Consider the following 16,646-nt stretch of genomic DNA (forward strand, 5'->3'; position numbering starts at 1 on the left):
AGACACACGGCACACCTGAGAAGGCACGCCCATTGTACACCCAGAAAACTGAGTGGAGGGACAGGGGAGGCAATAAGATGCACCTCCAACTGGGGGTGACTGCGCTGGGCAAGCACCTGGTCACCTGAGCTGCTCGGACCTGGGAAGGGCACAAAACGCAGGCCCAACCAAGTCTACACCTTTGTAGAGTATCCAAGAACCTGAACCTGAGTGGCTTAGACGGGGGAAGTGCATGCAACCCAGGGCCCGCATCAGACAGTTTCCAGCAGAGCAACCTAAAGCCTGAGAAGTGTAGACTGGGAAAGCACAAACACTGTGAGTGGGGGCAAACCCAGTGCTGCTGAAACACTGTGAGCACTCCCCACACACTCCAGTAATATTTGTTTGCAGTGTTCCTCCCTCCCCACATCAAGACTGAATAAGTGAGCCTAAAAAAGTGACCACCACTGCCCACTTGTGTCAGGGTGGAAATGAGACACTGAAAAGACCAGCAAACAGAAGAAGCTAAAATCAACAGAGGGAACAGCTTTGGAAATGACAAGTGCAATAGATTAAAACCCTGTAGTTAGCAATGACTACATAGGGAGGGATCTATAGATCTTGAGAGTATAAGCCAGATCAGGGAACTATCAGAAATGAACTGACCCCACACTGTCCACAACAACACCAGAGAAAGTCCTAGATATATTTTTTAATTATCATTTTTAAATTAATTTTTTTTTCTTTTACATCCTCTATTAATCCTTTAATTTTCATTTTTATAACCTACTATTACTTTGTAAAAAAAAAAAAAAGGACCCTATTTTTAAAGCAAAGTGAAGTGAAGTCACTCAGTCGTGTCCGACTTTTTGCGACCCCATGGACTGTAGCCTACCAGGCCCCTCAGTCCATGGAATTTTTCAGACAAGAGTACTGGAGCGGGTTGCCATTTCCTTCTCCAGGGGATCTTCCCCACCCAGGGATCAAACCCAGTCACCTGCACTGCAGGCAGATGCTTTACAGTCTGTGCAACCAGGGAAGCAAACTTCATATATATATTTTATAATGTTTGTGAATTTGTTTTGTTTTTTTTTTTTTAATATTGTATTTTTGAGAATCTAACCTCCACTCTAGATTTTTAATCTTTCCTTTTTGGTATTTGTTATCAATTTTGTACCTTTAAGAACTCAATCTTCATTACTCATTTTTACTTGGGAGTGAGATTACTGGCTTGATTGCTCTTTCCCCCTTTTAACTCTCCTTTTTCTCAACCAGGTCGCCTCTAATTCCTCCCTCCCCTTTCTCTTCTCTATCCAACTCTGTGAATCTCTTTGTGTGTTCTGGGCTGTGGAGAACACTTAGGGAACTGATTACTGGCTAGATCTGTCTCCCTCCTTTTGATTCCCCCTTTTATCCTCCTGGCCACCTCTGTCTCCTTCCTCCCTCTTCTCTTCTCTCTGTAACTCCGTGAACATCTCTGAGTGGTCCAGACTGTGCAGAGCACATAGAGAAGTGATTACTGGCTAGCTTGCTCTCTCCCCTTTTGATTCCCCCTCTTCTACTCCTGCTCACCTCTATCTCCCTCTTTCCTCTTCTCTTTTCCATGTAACTGTGTACCTCTCCGGGTGTCCCTCATTGTGGAGAAACTTTTCATTATTAACCTAGATGTTTTATTATCAGTGTTGTAAAGATGGAGAACTCTTGAGGCTACTGTAAGGAAAAGACTGAAAACCAGAAGCAGGAGGCTTAAGTCCAAATCCTGAGAACACCAGAGAACTCCTGACTCCAGGGAACATTAATTGACAGGAGCTCATCAAACACCTCCATACCTACACTAAAACCAAGCACCACCCAAGGGCCAACAAGTTCCAGAGCAAGACATACCATGCACATTCTCCAGCAACACAGGAACACAGCCCTGAGCTTCAATATACAGGCTGCCCAAAGTTACTCCAAAACCAGACATCTCATAACTCATTACTGGACACTTCATTGCACTCCAGAGAGAAGAAATCCAGCTCCACCCACCAGAACACCGACACAAGCTCCCCTAACCAGGAAACCTTGACAAGCCACCCGTACAACCCCATCCACAGGGAGAAAACTCCACAATAAAGAGAACTCTACAAACTGTCAGAATACAGAAAGGCCACCCCAAACTCAGCAATATAAACAAGAGGAAAAGGCAGAGAAATACACAGCAAAGGAACAGGACAAATGCCCATCAAACCAAATGAAAGAGGAACAGATAGGGAATCTACCTGATAAAGAATTCTGAATAATGATAGTGAAAATGATCCAAAATCTTGAAAACAAAATGGAGTTACAGAGGAATAGCCTGGAGACAAGGATTGAGAAGATGCAAGAAATGTTTAACAAGGACCTAGAAGAAATAAAAAAGAGTCAATATATAACGAATAATGCAATAAATGAGGTCAAAAACACTCTGGATGGAACCAACAGTAGAATAATGGAGGCAGAAGATAGAATTAGTGAGGTAGAAGATAGAATGGTAGAAATAAATGAAGCAGAGAGGGAAAAAGAAAAAAGAATTAAAAGAAATGAGGACAACCTCAGAGACCTCTGGGATAATGTTAAATGCCCCAACATTCGAATCATAGGAGTCCCAGAAGAAGACAAAAAGAAAGACCATGAGAAAATACTTGAGGAGATAATAGTTGAAAACTTCCCTAAAATGGGGAAGGAAATAGTCACCCAAGTCCAAGAAACCCTGAGAGTCCCAAACAATGGGGACGGAAACAGTTACCCAAGTCCAAGAAACCCTGAGAGTCCCAAACAGGATAAATGCAAGGCGAAACACCCCAAGACACATATTAATCAAATTAACAAAGATCAAACACAAAGAACAAATATTAAAAGCAGCAAGGAAAAACAACAAATAACACACAAGGGGATTCCCATAAGGATAACAGCTGATCTTTCAATAGAAACTCTTCAGGTCAGAAGGGAATGGTAGGACATACTTAAAGTGATGAAAGAGAAAAACCTACAACCCAGATTACTGTACCCAGCAAGGATCTTATTCAAATATGAAGGAGAAATCAAAAGTTTTACAGACAAGCAAAAGCTGAGAGAATTCAGCACCACCAAACCAGCTCTCCAACAAATGCTAAAGGATCTTCGCTAGACTGGAAACACAGAAAGGGTGTATAAACTCGAACCCAAAACAACAAAGTAAATGGCAATGGGATCATATTTATCAATAATTACCTTAAATATAAATGGGTTGAATGTCCCAACCAAAAGACAAAGACTGGCTGAATGGATAAAAAAAACAAGACCCCTATATCTGTTGTCTACAAGAGACCCACCTCAAAGCAAAGGACACATACAGACTGAAAGTGAAGGGCTAGAAAAAGATATTCCATGCAAATAGAGACCAAAAGAAAGCAGGAGTAGCAATACTCATATCAGATAAAATAGACTTTAAAAAAAAAGGCTGTGAAAAGAGACAAAGAAAGACGCTACATAGTGATCAAAGGATCAATCTAAGAAGAAGATAGAACAATTATAAAAATATATGCACCCAAAATAGGAACACTACAATATGTAAGGCAAATGCTAACAAGTATGAAAAGGGAAATTAACAATAACACAATAATAGTGGGAGACTTTAATACCCCACTCACACCTATGGATAGATCAACTAAACAGAAAATTAACAAGGAAACACAAACTTTAAATGATACAATAGACCAGTTAGACCTAATTGATATCTATAGGACATTTCACCCCAAAACAATGAATTTCACCTTTTTCTCAACTGCACATGGAAACTTCTCCAGGATAGATCACATCCTAGGCCATAAATCTAGCCTTGGTAAATTAAAAAAAAAAAAGGAAATCATTCCAAGTATCTTTTCTGACCACAATGCAATAAGATTAGATCTCAATTACAGGAGAAAAACTTAAAAATTCCAACCTATGGAGGGTAAACAACATGCGGCTGAATAACCAACAAATCACAGAAGAAATCAAAAAAGAAATCAAAATATGCATAGAAACAAGTGAAAATGAAAACACAACAACCCAAAACCTGTGGGACACTGTAAAAGCAGTGCTAAGGGGAAGATTCATAGCAATACAGGCTTACCTCAAGAAACAAGAGAAAAGTCAAATAAATAACTTAACTCTACACTTAAGCAACTAGAAAAGGAAGAAATGAAGAACCCCAGGGTTAGTAGAAGGAAAGAAATCTTAAAAATTAGGGCAGAAATAAATGCAAAAGAAACAAAAGAGACCATAGCAAAAATCAACAAAGCCAAAAGCTGGTTCTTTGAGAAGATAAATAAAATTGACAAACCATTAGCAAGACTCATAAAGAAACAAAAGAAGAATCAAATCAACAAAATTAGAAATGAAAATGGAGAGATCACAACAGACAACATAGAAATACAAAGGATCATACAAGACTACCATCAGCAACTATATGCCAATAAAATGGACAACCTGGAAGAAATGGACAAATTCTTAGAAAAGTACAACTTTCCAAAACTGAACCAGGAAGAAATAGAAAATCTTAACAGACCCATCACAAGCATGGAAATTGAAACTGTAATCAGAAATCTTCCAGCAAACAAAAGCCTAGGACCAGACGGCTTCACAGCTGAATTCTACCAAAAATTTAGAGAAGGGCTAACACCTATCCTACTCAAACTCTTCCAGAAAATTTCAGAGGAAGGTAAACTTCCAAACTCATTCTATGAGGCCACCATCACCCTAATACCAAAATCTGACAAAGATGCCATAAAATAAGAAAATTATAGGCCAATATCACTGGTGAACATAAATGCAAAAATCCTTAACAAAATTCTAGCAAACAGAATCCAACAACATATTAAAAAGATCATACATCATGACCAAGTGGGCTTGATCCCAGGGATGCAAGGGTTCTTCAATATCCACAAATCAATCAATGTAATACACCACATTAACAAACTGAAAGATAAAAACCATATGATTATCTCAATAGATGCAGAGAAAGCCTTTGACAAAATTCAACATCCATTTATCATAAAAACCCTCCAGAAAGCAGGAATAGAAGGAACATACCTCAGCATAATAAAAGCTATATATGACAAACCCACAGCAAACATCCTCAATGGCGAAAAACTGAAAGCATTTCCCCTAAAGTCAGGAACAAGACAAAGGTGCCCACTCTCACTGCTACTATTCAACATGGTTTTGGAAGTTTTGGCCATAGCAATCAGAGCAGAAAAAGAAATAAAAGGAATCCAGATTGGAAAAGAAGAAGTAAAACTCTCACTGTTTGCAGATGACATGATCCTCTACATAGAAAACCCTAAAGCCTCCACCAGAAAATTACTAGAGCTAATCAATGAATATAGTCAAGTTGCAGAATAAAAAATTGACACACAGAAATCCCTTGCATTCCTATACACTAATAATGAGAAAACAGAAAGAGAAATTAAGGAAACAATTCCATTCACCATTGCAACAAAAAGAATAAAATACTTTGGAATATATACCTAAAGAAACCTAAATACCTATATATAAAAAACTGGTGAAAGAAGTCAAAGAGGACACTAATAGATGGAGAAATATCCCATGTTCATGGATTCGAAGAATCAATATAGTGAAAATAAGTATACAACCCAAAGCAATCCATAGATTCAATGCAATCCCTATCAAGCTACTAACGGTATTTTTCACAGAGCTAGAACAAATAATTTCATAATTTGTATGGAAATGCAAAAAATCTCGAATAGCCAAAGCAATCTTGAGAAAGAAGAATGGACCTGGAGGAATCAACCTGCCTGACTTTAGGCTCTACTACAGAGCCACAGTCATCAAGACAGTATGGTACTGGCACAAAGACAGAAATATACATTGATAGAACAAAGTAGAAAGCCCAGAGATAAATCCACGCACCTATGGACACCTTATCTTTGACAAGTGAGGCAAGAATATACAATGGAGAAAAGACAATCTCTCTAACAACTGGTGTTGGGAAACCTGGAGAGCCACTTATAAAAGGATGAAACTAGAACACGTTCTAACACCATACACAAAAATAAACTCAAAATGGATAAAAGATCTAAACATTAGACCAGAAACTATAAAACTCCTAGAGGAAAACATAGGCAAAACACTCTCCGACATAAACCACAGCACGATCCTCTAGGACCCACTTCCCAGAATATTGGAATTAAAAGTAAAACTAAACAAATGAGGCCTAATTAAAATTAAAAGCTTCTGCACAACAAAGGAACCTATAAGCAAGGTGAAAAGACAGCCTTCAAAATGGGAGAAAATAATAGGAAACAAAGCAATGGACAAGAATTAATTTCAAAAATATACAAGCAACTCCTGCAGCTCAATTCCAGAAAAATAAACGACCCAATCAAAAAATGGGCCAAAGAACTAAACAGACATTTCTCCAAAGAAGACATACAGATGGCTAACAAACACATGAAAAGATGCTCAACATCACTCATTATCAGAGAAATGCAAATCAAAACCACAATGAGGTACCATTTCATGCCAGTCAGAATGGCTGTGATCCTAAAGTCTACAAGCAATAAATGCTGGAGAGGGTGTGGAGAAAAGGGAACCCCCTTACACTGTTGGTGGGAATGCAAACTAGTACAGCCACTATGGAGAACAGTGTGGAGATTCCTTAAAAAACTGGAAATAGAACTGCCATACGACCCAGCAATCCCACTGCTGGGCATACACACTGAGGAAACCAGAATGGAAAGAGATACGTGTACCCCAATGTTCATCGCAGCACTGTTTATAATAGCCAGGACATGGAAGCAACCTAGACGTCCATCAGCAGATAAATGGATAAGAAAGCTGTGCTACATATACACAATGGAGTATTACTCAGCCATTAAAAAGAATGCATTTGAATCAGTTCTAATGAGGTGGATGAAACTAGAGCCTATTAAACAGAGTGAAGTAAGCCAGAAAGAAAAACACCAATACAGTATACTAACGCATATATATGGAATTTAGAAAGATGGTAACGATAACCCTGTATGTGAGATAGCAAAAGAGACACAGATGTATAGAACAGTCTTTTGAACTCTGTGGGAGAGGGCGAGGGTGGGATGATTTGGGAGAATGGCATTGAAACATGTATATTATCATATGTGAAATAGATTGCCAGTCCAGGTTCAGTGCATGATATAGGGTGTTTGGGGCTGGTGCACTGGGATGACCCAGAGAGATGGGATGGGGAAGGAGGTGGGAGGGGGTTTCAGGATAGGGAACACATGTACACCCGTGGCAGATTCATGTCAGTGTATGGCAAAACCACTGCAATATTGTAAAGTAATTAGCCTCCAATTAAAATAAATAAATTTATATTAAAAAAATAAAAAATACAAATATAAGAACATAAAGAAATAAAAATAAATGCTTGTTTAAGAAGTAATTAGATACAAACAAGTGTTGGCGGGGATGTGGGGCAATTAGGTCCCTCATACACTGCTTGTAGGAATATAAAATGGTGCAGCAACTTTGGAAAACGATCTAATGGTTCTTCAAAAAGTTAAACAGAATTGACTTAGCAGTTTCATACCCAGGTTAATGGAAAAGAGAAAAGAAAATAATGTTCACACAAAAGCTTGTACACAAAAGGTGAAGTGAAGTGAAAGTCACTCAGTTGTGTCCGACTCTTTGTGACCCCATGGACTATACAGTCCATGGAATTCTCCAGGCCAGAATACTGGAGTGGGTAGCCTTTCCCTTCTCCAGGGGATCTCCCCAACCCAGGGATTGAACCCAGGTCTCCTGCATTGCACGTGGCTTCTTTACCAGCTTAGCCACAAGGGAAGCCCACACAAAAGGTAGAGACAACTCAAATGTCTATCAGGTGATGAATGGGTAAATAAAATGTGGAATATCCATACTATGGAATATTATTAGGCCATAACCAATGTGAAGACAACAGAAATTCTGTAGGGAGGCAAGAACAATGAAAGAAAGCTAAATTCTCATCTTCTTTCGTGGGAAGCAGCAATATAAGTATGATATTTGGAGATATGGAGGTAAATAATGAAAGAGATAGCTAAAAAAGCAGAAAGTAGTTGCCTCTAGGGAGTGGCAAATATGTTGGTATACATATATGTATATTTTGGGGAAGGTCAAACAGCACCTTTAAATATATATATAAAAGGCTTCCTCAGATGGTAAAGAACCTGCCTGCAATACAGGAGATCCAGGATTGATCCCTTGGTCAGGAAGATCCCCTGGAGAAGGGAATGGCTACCCACTCCAGTATTCTTGCCTGGAGAATCCCATGGACAGAGGAGTCTGCTGGGCTACACTCTATAACGTTGCACAGAGTCAGACATGACTGAGCGACTAACACACACACACACACACACACACACACACACACACATATATAACTTACTGAAAGCAGAAAATGAATTTATGAATAAGAAATATCCCAGTGTCTTCCACAGAGACTTTATCCAATACTTGAACAATTACTATACCTGGAAAAAGGCGCATTCTGAATACTTCTTCCAAATTGCCTCTGACCTGGGCTTATTCTGACAATACTTCGCATACATTTGAAAATCATCTTTCTGTGATAAAAAGAAAATGCAAATGTATTAGCGATTTGTGAATGTGTCCTTTTCTTATCAAGAAAGGCTGAGCAAGAGTGAGTGTGGTCAAGCATCACAGGGAATGTGGCTTAAAGGGCCAGGTTAGAAGCCTTCTTTATATTCCAAGACCAGCATGCCCAGCAAACCGGGGAGAGGGACACATAATTATCCAAGCAATTTCATAACTTCCACTTACCAAGTTTGAGAGTTAGAGGGAAAAAAGCCTTCTCTGAATGAACTATGAAAACAGACTACTTTTTTGATTACTACGAGCTAACCAGGTACCAAGAGATACACTCTTTCTTTGCTCTCAGTTACTCCGTTCCCTAATGAATGAACTTAATAGTAACTCCCAAGGTCCTTGGGTCCTCATTGGACCATCATCATTGTACCAGAACCCTGTGCAGTATCTGCTCACCCTCTTCTCTCTCCCTGTTCATTTGACCCTCATCTAATGGGCTACCTCCTACTCAGTCATTAACACTCATCTCATGAGTCATCTCTTCTATACAGCCATCATTTATACCTCCAGTCAATATCAGATGCACTTCTTCTTGGCTCCTATAAGACCCTTTGTACTACATTAATACAGCACAACTGACACTGGACACAGTGGAATCCCTCTTTTCCTATGTGAATAGTCTTGATATTCCACATTGTCTAGTTCAGTGCTTGGCTCAAACTGGGTACTTAATAGTTGATGACTGCTGAATGAATGAACAGATAAATAGGCATTTATTAAACTACTGGTTTCCAAGAACTCTGCTGACCTTACTAGAAATAGAAAAATATATAGGATACGGACCCTGCCTCAATCAGTTTTCCATCTAGTTGGAGAAAGAATTCATGAAATTCATGTGTAAACATGCGTAGTACATGTAAAATTCCCAATGAGTAGCACAGACATTAAGTACCATATAAGTTCAAAGGTAAGAGGAGCTGCTGTTGCTTAGGGAATTAGGGAAGAATCTGGCCATGGTTTCAGTTCAGTTCAGTTCAGTCGCTCAGTCGTGTCCAACTCTTTGCAGCCCCATTAACTGCAGCACACCAGGCCTCCCTGTCCATCACCAACTCCTGGAGTTTACTCAAACTCATGTCCATTGAGTTGGTGATGCCATCCAACCATCTCATCCTCTGTCGTCCCCTTCTCCTCCTGCCTTCAATCTTTCCCAGCATCACGGTCTTTTCAAATAAGTCAGCTCTTCTCATAAGGTGACCATGATTTAAATGCCTTTAAATGTTAGGATATATTGAGAAAGGTTCTGCCTTATCCTTACTATCTTCTCACTCCATAAACACTTCCTGAGATAAGATATCTCCTTGGACACTTTCAGTGATCACCTCTATCAAACTGACTCTCAAGTCAAAACAAAAGTGATCTTTCAGGAAGTGGAGGAGCTAGATAAGCAGAGAATATTGTGAGAGAAAACTCTAATGGAGGAGAGTGTGATTATAGAGCCTGGGAAGTCAATTATACTAAGCACACCCGTGGGACACAGAGACATGAGCCTCCTTGAAAGATATTGTAGAACAACAAGAACACACAGCTCCCTGTTTTGCAAAGTTCCTGTGATAGATGCCTTGGTGTCTGAAAGCCAAATATTTGATTTGAAGACTTCACATACACTAGAGGGGACTATCAGGGCATCTCTCAGGCTAGAAATTAACCAAGCCAAGAATGATGTGCCAAGATGATTCCAACTCTTGCATCTTCATAGTCAGGATGGTCCCTGGACTCCTGGGATCACCCAGGGGTCAGAGGTCACAAGCTGAGCCACTGTAGCATTTGATGCCACAGAATAGCCATTTGTATGCTCCAATACACCATTCCTGTAACAAAACTTGATTTAGCATTAAATACTTGCTGGAGTGATGTGTCACCTGCAAAAATAAAAGGATATAAAAAATAATGCCTACCTTGTCTCCAAATCTAGAAAATGACATGCTATGTTGGTGGCTTATATATTTATATATTTTGAAATAATCATTGAACTAACCCTTTCCAGGAAACAAGATCCCACTCTTTCTGGAGCATCAACACAATTTTCCAGACTGCTCATGAAAATGCTGTAAAAATTTCAAAGAAAAAAAATATGATTTTATGTGAAATATGCTATATTGGTCAACAACCATTTAAATAATAATCACAAAAAAAGAAAATTCAATTCAGCAATTACATACTTGTTATGGAATTCATATATTTCTGCCATGTTTCCAAAGAGAACATCCCTTTTACTTCTCAGGAGAGGTGGCATAAGAACAAACATCTCTGGATTATCCATCTCCGCTCTATAGCCCTACCCAAAATAAATATATTTATTCATTTAAAAAATAGTCACATCAACATTCGATTGGGCCACCAAAGATACACGTACAGCAGAATGTATATGGAATAGAGGGTAAAGTTGTTTGTAATTTTATTATTCATATCTTCTAGTTCCCCCAAGTTATCCACTATTATTATTATTTTCAATAGCAGGACAAGGAAGTTCAGGTTTTCTACTCAGTGGGTAGAAGAAAGGGACAACTTTTTGGCCTTTAGTGTAGCTAAGATGAAAGAAAATAGAAACCAGGTATGAAAGATGATATTACAGGTCATTAACTTCTCCTTAAACATGGAATAAGTGTTTGAGTTTTGCCAGACCAAATTAATATTACTAATATGACATTTGTAACAAGTGAATGCTTTTCTCCATACTTAGGGCTTTATCTTATGATCTCTAAATAGCACCCTGGGAATAATTATAACAACCCACTGTATTCCTAACAGAACAGCTTATCTCTTCTGTAATGAATTCTGAAGCCACAATCCTCACTACAGAGGGAGAACCTGAATGCACACATTTAACAATCAAGGAAGGAGACAAAAAGCTAAGTTTGCACTTCCTAATGAATTCCAGAAAAAGAATGCATGTGAATCAGTTCTAATGAGGTAGACGAAGTTGGAGCCTATTATACACAGTGAAGTAAGTCAGAAAGAAAAACACCAATACAGTATGTTAACGCATATATATGGAATTTAGAAAGATGGTAACGATGACACTATATGCAAGACAGCAAAAGAGACACAGATGTAAAGAACAGTCTTTTGGACTCTGTGGGAGAAGGTGAGGGTGGGATGATTTGAGGGAATGGCATTGAAGCATGTATATTATCATGTGTGAAACAGATCACCAGTCCAGGTTCAATGCATGAGACAGGGTGCTCAGGGCTGGTGCACTGGGATGACCCAGAGGGATGGGATGGGAAGGGAGGTGGGAGCGGGGTTCAGGATGGGGAATACATGTACACCCATGGCTGATTCATGTCAATGTATGGCAAAAACCACTACAATATTGTGAAGTAATTAGCCTCCAATTAAAATAAATAAATAAATTTTTAAAAAAAAGACAGGAAAATACAATATGAGTCACTTACCAACAAAACAGTAAACAGTTCCCTAACATATGCCCTCTCGGTCTGTATCAGCTCATTTAGGACGTGGCTAAAATGAAAGGACCGTATTTGTCAGTTATTTTATGGCTTTAGAATTGTATTGTAACATTTCATTTATTATCATGATAAATTGTCTAAGATGAAAATTAGCAGTGCAGAGGAACTACCCATGGTTTGGTTTTATCATCAAAATAAAAAATTAATTCTATGGTTTCTAGAATAAGTACTACCCACAAGACTCTTTAAAATGTATTAAAAAAAAAAAAAAAGAGGAGTGGGGCTCAGGAGTCATTTTTAAATGAGGAAAAAAAAAAACTAATTTTATTTCCAACTCACTAAGCTTAAGAATCATTTACTAAAAACTCACAAATCTATTCCTAAAATCCTGGGGAATACTTTCTTGGACAGCACAATTTCTGTGCTATTGTTCTCCCTCTCTCTCTCTCAGAAAAAAATCATATAAGCATTTTAGACACAATTTTCCCTTTTTCCTCAGTAATGTTTTGAAGTTTTCCAAGACACGATATGAATTTATAATACTGGTTTTCCCAAATATAGATCATACTTAACTTTCTGTAGTAACTTTGTTTACTATCTCTTTAAAATAAAATAAAATACATTTTCCTTCCAATGTGATTTCCAATTGACATTGTATTTAAAATTTATTTCCTCACTCCCCAATGTTATCCATTTAATGTAATTTCTTTTTCTTTGTTTTTTGTGTTTTGGCAGCACCACACAGCATGCAGGATCTTCATTCCCTGACTAGGGATTGAAGCCATACCTGCTGCAGTGGAAGCTTAGAATCTTAACTTCTGAACCACCAGGGAAGTCCCTAATTTAACTTTTATCCTTGGCCTCTTTTTAATTTAATTTTTACACTTTTATAAATTTAACTAACATTTAACAATCTTTGCATATAACTCTGTTTCAAATTATTTGTTACTTGCTCCAAACTACTGGTTACTTACTCAAAACTCTGTGATATAAAATTTAAAAGGTGACTTCATATGTGTGGAATGTTAACATAATAATATAAAAGTGAATGAAACGATTTTTATTAGTACCTATAAAATCATATTGTATATCTACATAATCTTCTGTAGTTTTTGAAACATTGACCCATTCACTCTCACCTCTTTCATAAAAGAGGAGACTATGAATCTGAAAAGATCTAGTTAATTTTCAAGTCACATAAACAGAGCATAGTTTGGCCAGGACTTCTGACACCTTCTCTAGTGCACATTTGATCAAACCCAGCAGAACCATATTCTAGGAACTCAAAATTCTAAGTACATTTGCTTTGAACACTGAATCAGAGCCTCCTACTGGTAGATATGTATATGGGTGTATGTTAATAAATAAAAGATACTTCTTTAAAATATCCAAGCTATTGTCATTGTCCAAATTGGAGGACTGAGCAGAACTTCTCTTCTCCTGACAATCATACACTGCTTCAGTCTGAAATGAAAAGAAAAGTGAAATTAGCATCTATGTAGGTACAGTTCTTCTTCATGGAAATGTAGCCCAAATTAAGTTTTCTTCTTTCTACATTCTAACTATATAAACTAAAAAGTAACACTATGATTATGATTTTTCTCAGAAATAACTTTGATATATACTAGTTAAAATTATTTTAGTTGCCTAAGAGGACAGATTTAAGATATTCATTACAATTTACTTTATATATTAAGGAATGTTTCATCTCTGTAGCACTTCAGGGAAATGAGGTTAATTCCTAAAAAGTTGATTGTCCTGGGACTTCCCTGATGGGTCAGCAGTTAAGACTCTGCACTTCCATTGCAGGGGGCATGGGTTCCATTCCTGGTTGGGGAACTAAGATCTGGACCCAAAGGGAAAAAAAAAGTTGACTGTCCAGGAAAGGGAAAACCGAGTTTCAGAGAGCTTTCACAAAGGGCCAAGGTCACCTAGTAAGTGATAAAACTGCCAAACCCATGGTCAGCCACCATTATTACATTCCCTCTTTTTTTGGATTTGTGTGTGTGTGTGTGTGTGGACCATTTTTTAAGGTCTTTTCTGAATTTGTTACAATATTGCTTCTGTCTTAAGCTTTGTTTTTTTTTTTTTTTTTTGAGGGGGGGTGGTACTGCGAGGCATGTGGGATCCTAGATCCCCAACCAGGATCAAACCCACACTCCCTGCACTGGAAGCACAGTCTTAACCACTGGACCACCAGGGAAGTCCCTCATATTCCCTCTTTAAAAGTGTACTTTAATTTCTGTATGCTCCATGTACCAAGTGTTATCATTTTAACTACTATAATTAAGACTGAAAATACTGCATACTGCACTTCTCAGATAGGTATGTGCCATCCACTCCTAAGAGGGTTCTGTAATACAAGGCTGAAAAGTTTTGAACCATCAAATTTTAAATGCCTAAGGATTGTGCAAATTGACTTGACTTGGAAGTATATGTGCATTTGGGAACTGGAATGACTAGCTAGGTATCTCACCAATGAAATGTACAGAATCACAGCCTTCTATTTTTACCCTGGGGATATGCAAATGAATAAATCCACATAGCTATTAAGGCAGGCATGACTTGAAACCAGAACCAAAAGACATGGCAGACTAAGGAATTTGGCATTCAGCCTGTTTCCTTCTTGAAACCAGAAACTGTGGCTGTAGAACATGATAATCAACATGGTGTGTCAGTATGGGTCATTTGCTAGCCTGCTAACAACTACATAAAACACTTAGAGCATTACCATGCACCACACAATACTCAAAGTACTTCATAAAGACTAGATTATTTTATCTTAGTTATACTAACTCCATAATGAGGGTGTTCTCTTATTACCTCCATTTTATAGATAAGGAAACTGACTTCCAGAGAATTTGCCCAAGGTTATGCAGCCAGTAAGTGATGGAGGTGGGCTGAAGTCAGGCATTCTAGCCACACAATCTGTATCACATGCTATCCTGCCTCTGGGAGATACATTCTTGGCCTTATTTACCATCAAGAACATACAAAGAAAACGTAAGATGCTGCAGTTATGAGGCGACTACTCTCTGCAGATACCAGATTGTCATGAATAACTCAGAAGGAAACTTGAATCTACCAAGAAAAGAATAGATGTGTTTTTTTAGCCTAGCAGGTAGTCCATTAGAACCTGTCCTTTGTCCATGCTTTCTACTTGCAGGACTGGAATCACTTATGAAAGGCATTTCGTTTTGTAAAAAGGTGCAGCACTTATTCAGCTGAATTGAGGTGCAGGCAGGAAAGAGAAACTAGAACTTATATGAGATGTTCTACAGCATTTATTCTGAACTGGAGCCAAGACTTGAGAAACTGCTCATACAACTGGGGCTAGGCCAGTACTGTAATTAGACATAACACAGCAGCAGCTTTTTCTTCTAGATATAATAGGCTTTCAAATGCACAATATTGGTTCAGTGAATGAAAAATACGGTTTTAGCCCCATCCTGCTTCTGCAACTACAGCAATAAAGCCAATTTTGAATTAATTAATGATATTTACTTTTGTGTTGCTCTGATTTTGTCTCCAAGTCTTCTTCCCTGATAGAGAAATATAAGAGAAGAATTTCAAACAAAAATTAAAATCAATACTTTCATAAAAATATGTGCATGTGTATTAAAAAGAGAGATTAATGTGCCAACATGTTTATATTAGTATTTTAAAATCACACTATATACAACAGATGATTGGTTAGACTTATTTATATGATTTCAACTTCTCATAGAGCATGATTTTGCCATGTATTCACCCATTCTCTCATTCATTGAACACTCACTGGATTGCTGAGCAAGCATGAAGCTAGGTGTTAGTACCTATGACTATTTGCAGATTTAGTTATCATTCTAATATATAAGCATTTAATCAAATTGTAGCTCACTGATTAACTGAATCAAAAAGAGTTTCAGGATAAAATCTCAATTTAACTAATAATTAGAGCATCTGACATTTATTTGGCACTTACTATATGCTGGACACTATTCTAAGCCCTATATGTGCATTTGCTTTTTTACCTCTCAAATTGACCCTTGAAGATAAGTACTACTTCCCCATTATATAGGTTAAGCATAAGATGTCCAAGAAGCAGAAGTGGTACACAAATCTGTATAATCTACTGTCAGAATTCATGTTTCTAAGCACTCTATATAAAACAACATTACTGAAGCACATTAAAATGCTAAAACAAAACCAAATTAAAAAAAAAACCCAACTTCATCAAAATTCCAAGCTTCCATCTTTCTGTTCTTCCTGTGTAATCTTTCTTTTTGTTCTGTTCAATCTTTCTATTTCATTTACAAAGGGTGAGCCCTTGTATTACCAAGCAAGGAGTCCACATGCTCCTCCAGAGTCCAGGGCATGGTCCAGTCAAAGACTAGGCCATTCAAGTTCCTAAGTCTCAGGGCTGCTGGAAAGAACCCTGCCCAGAAGGGCTGTGTGCATCACTTCTCACCATGAAAGGAACAGATTTCTTGTCCTTTCTGCCTCTACTGGGAGCCACTGCAAGGCCCACTCAGGGAAAGACTCTGCCGTTAATGAGTTCTCTAAACTTTATCCTTCTCTCCATTTACTTAAAATATATTCTATACAGGAATTTTTACCTTTATATAATATATATGTAAATGGATAAAT

At 38.0% G+C, this 16,646-nt stretch overlaps 1 protein-coding gene across 7 annotated transcripts in view; it reads right to left on the reverse strand.

Moving 5' to 3' along the window:
• Positions 1-16,646, reverse strand: part of MCF2 (MCF.2 cell line derived transforming sequence) — a 125,149-nt gene that overhangs the window by 30,225 nt on the left and 78,278 nt on the right. For all 7 annotated transcript variants that reach the window (XM_061408514.1, XM_061408513.1, XM_061408518.1 and 4 more), the window contains 6 exons: positions 15,522-15,559; positions 13,393-13,481; positions 12,003-12,069; positions 10,767-10,882; positions 10,583-10,652; positions 8,472-8,564 (listed from right to left, as the gene is read on the reverse strand). In XM_061408514.1, the coding sequence (XP_061264498.1) occupies positions 8,472-8,564; positions 10,583-10,652; positions 10,767-10,882; positions 12,003-12,069; positions 13,393-13,481; positions 15,522-15,559 (473 nt within the window). The remainder of the gene's footprint in view (positions 1-8,471; positions 8,565-10,582; positions 10,653-10,766; positions 10,883-12,002; positions 12,070-13,392; positions 13,482-15,521; positions 15,560-16,646) is intronic.

This window comes from Bos javanicus, chromosome X (genome assembly GCF_032452875.1).
Source record: "Bos javanicus breed banteng chromosome X, ARS-OSU_banteng_1.0, whole genome shotgun sequence".
NCBI lineage: Eukaryota > Metazoa > Chordata > Mammalia > Artiodactyla > Bovidae > Bos > Bos javanicus.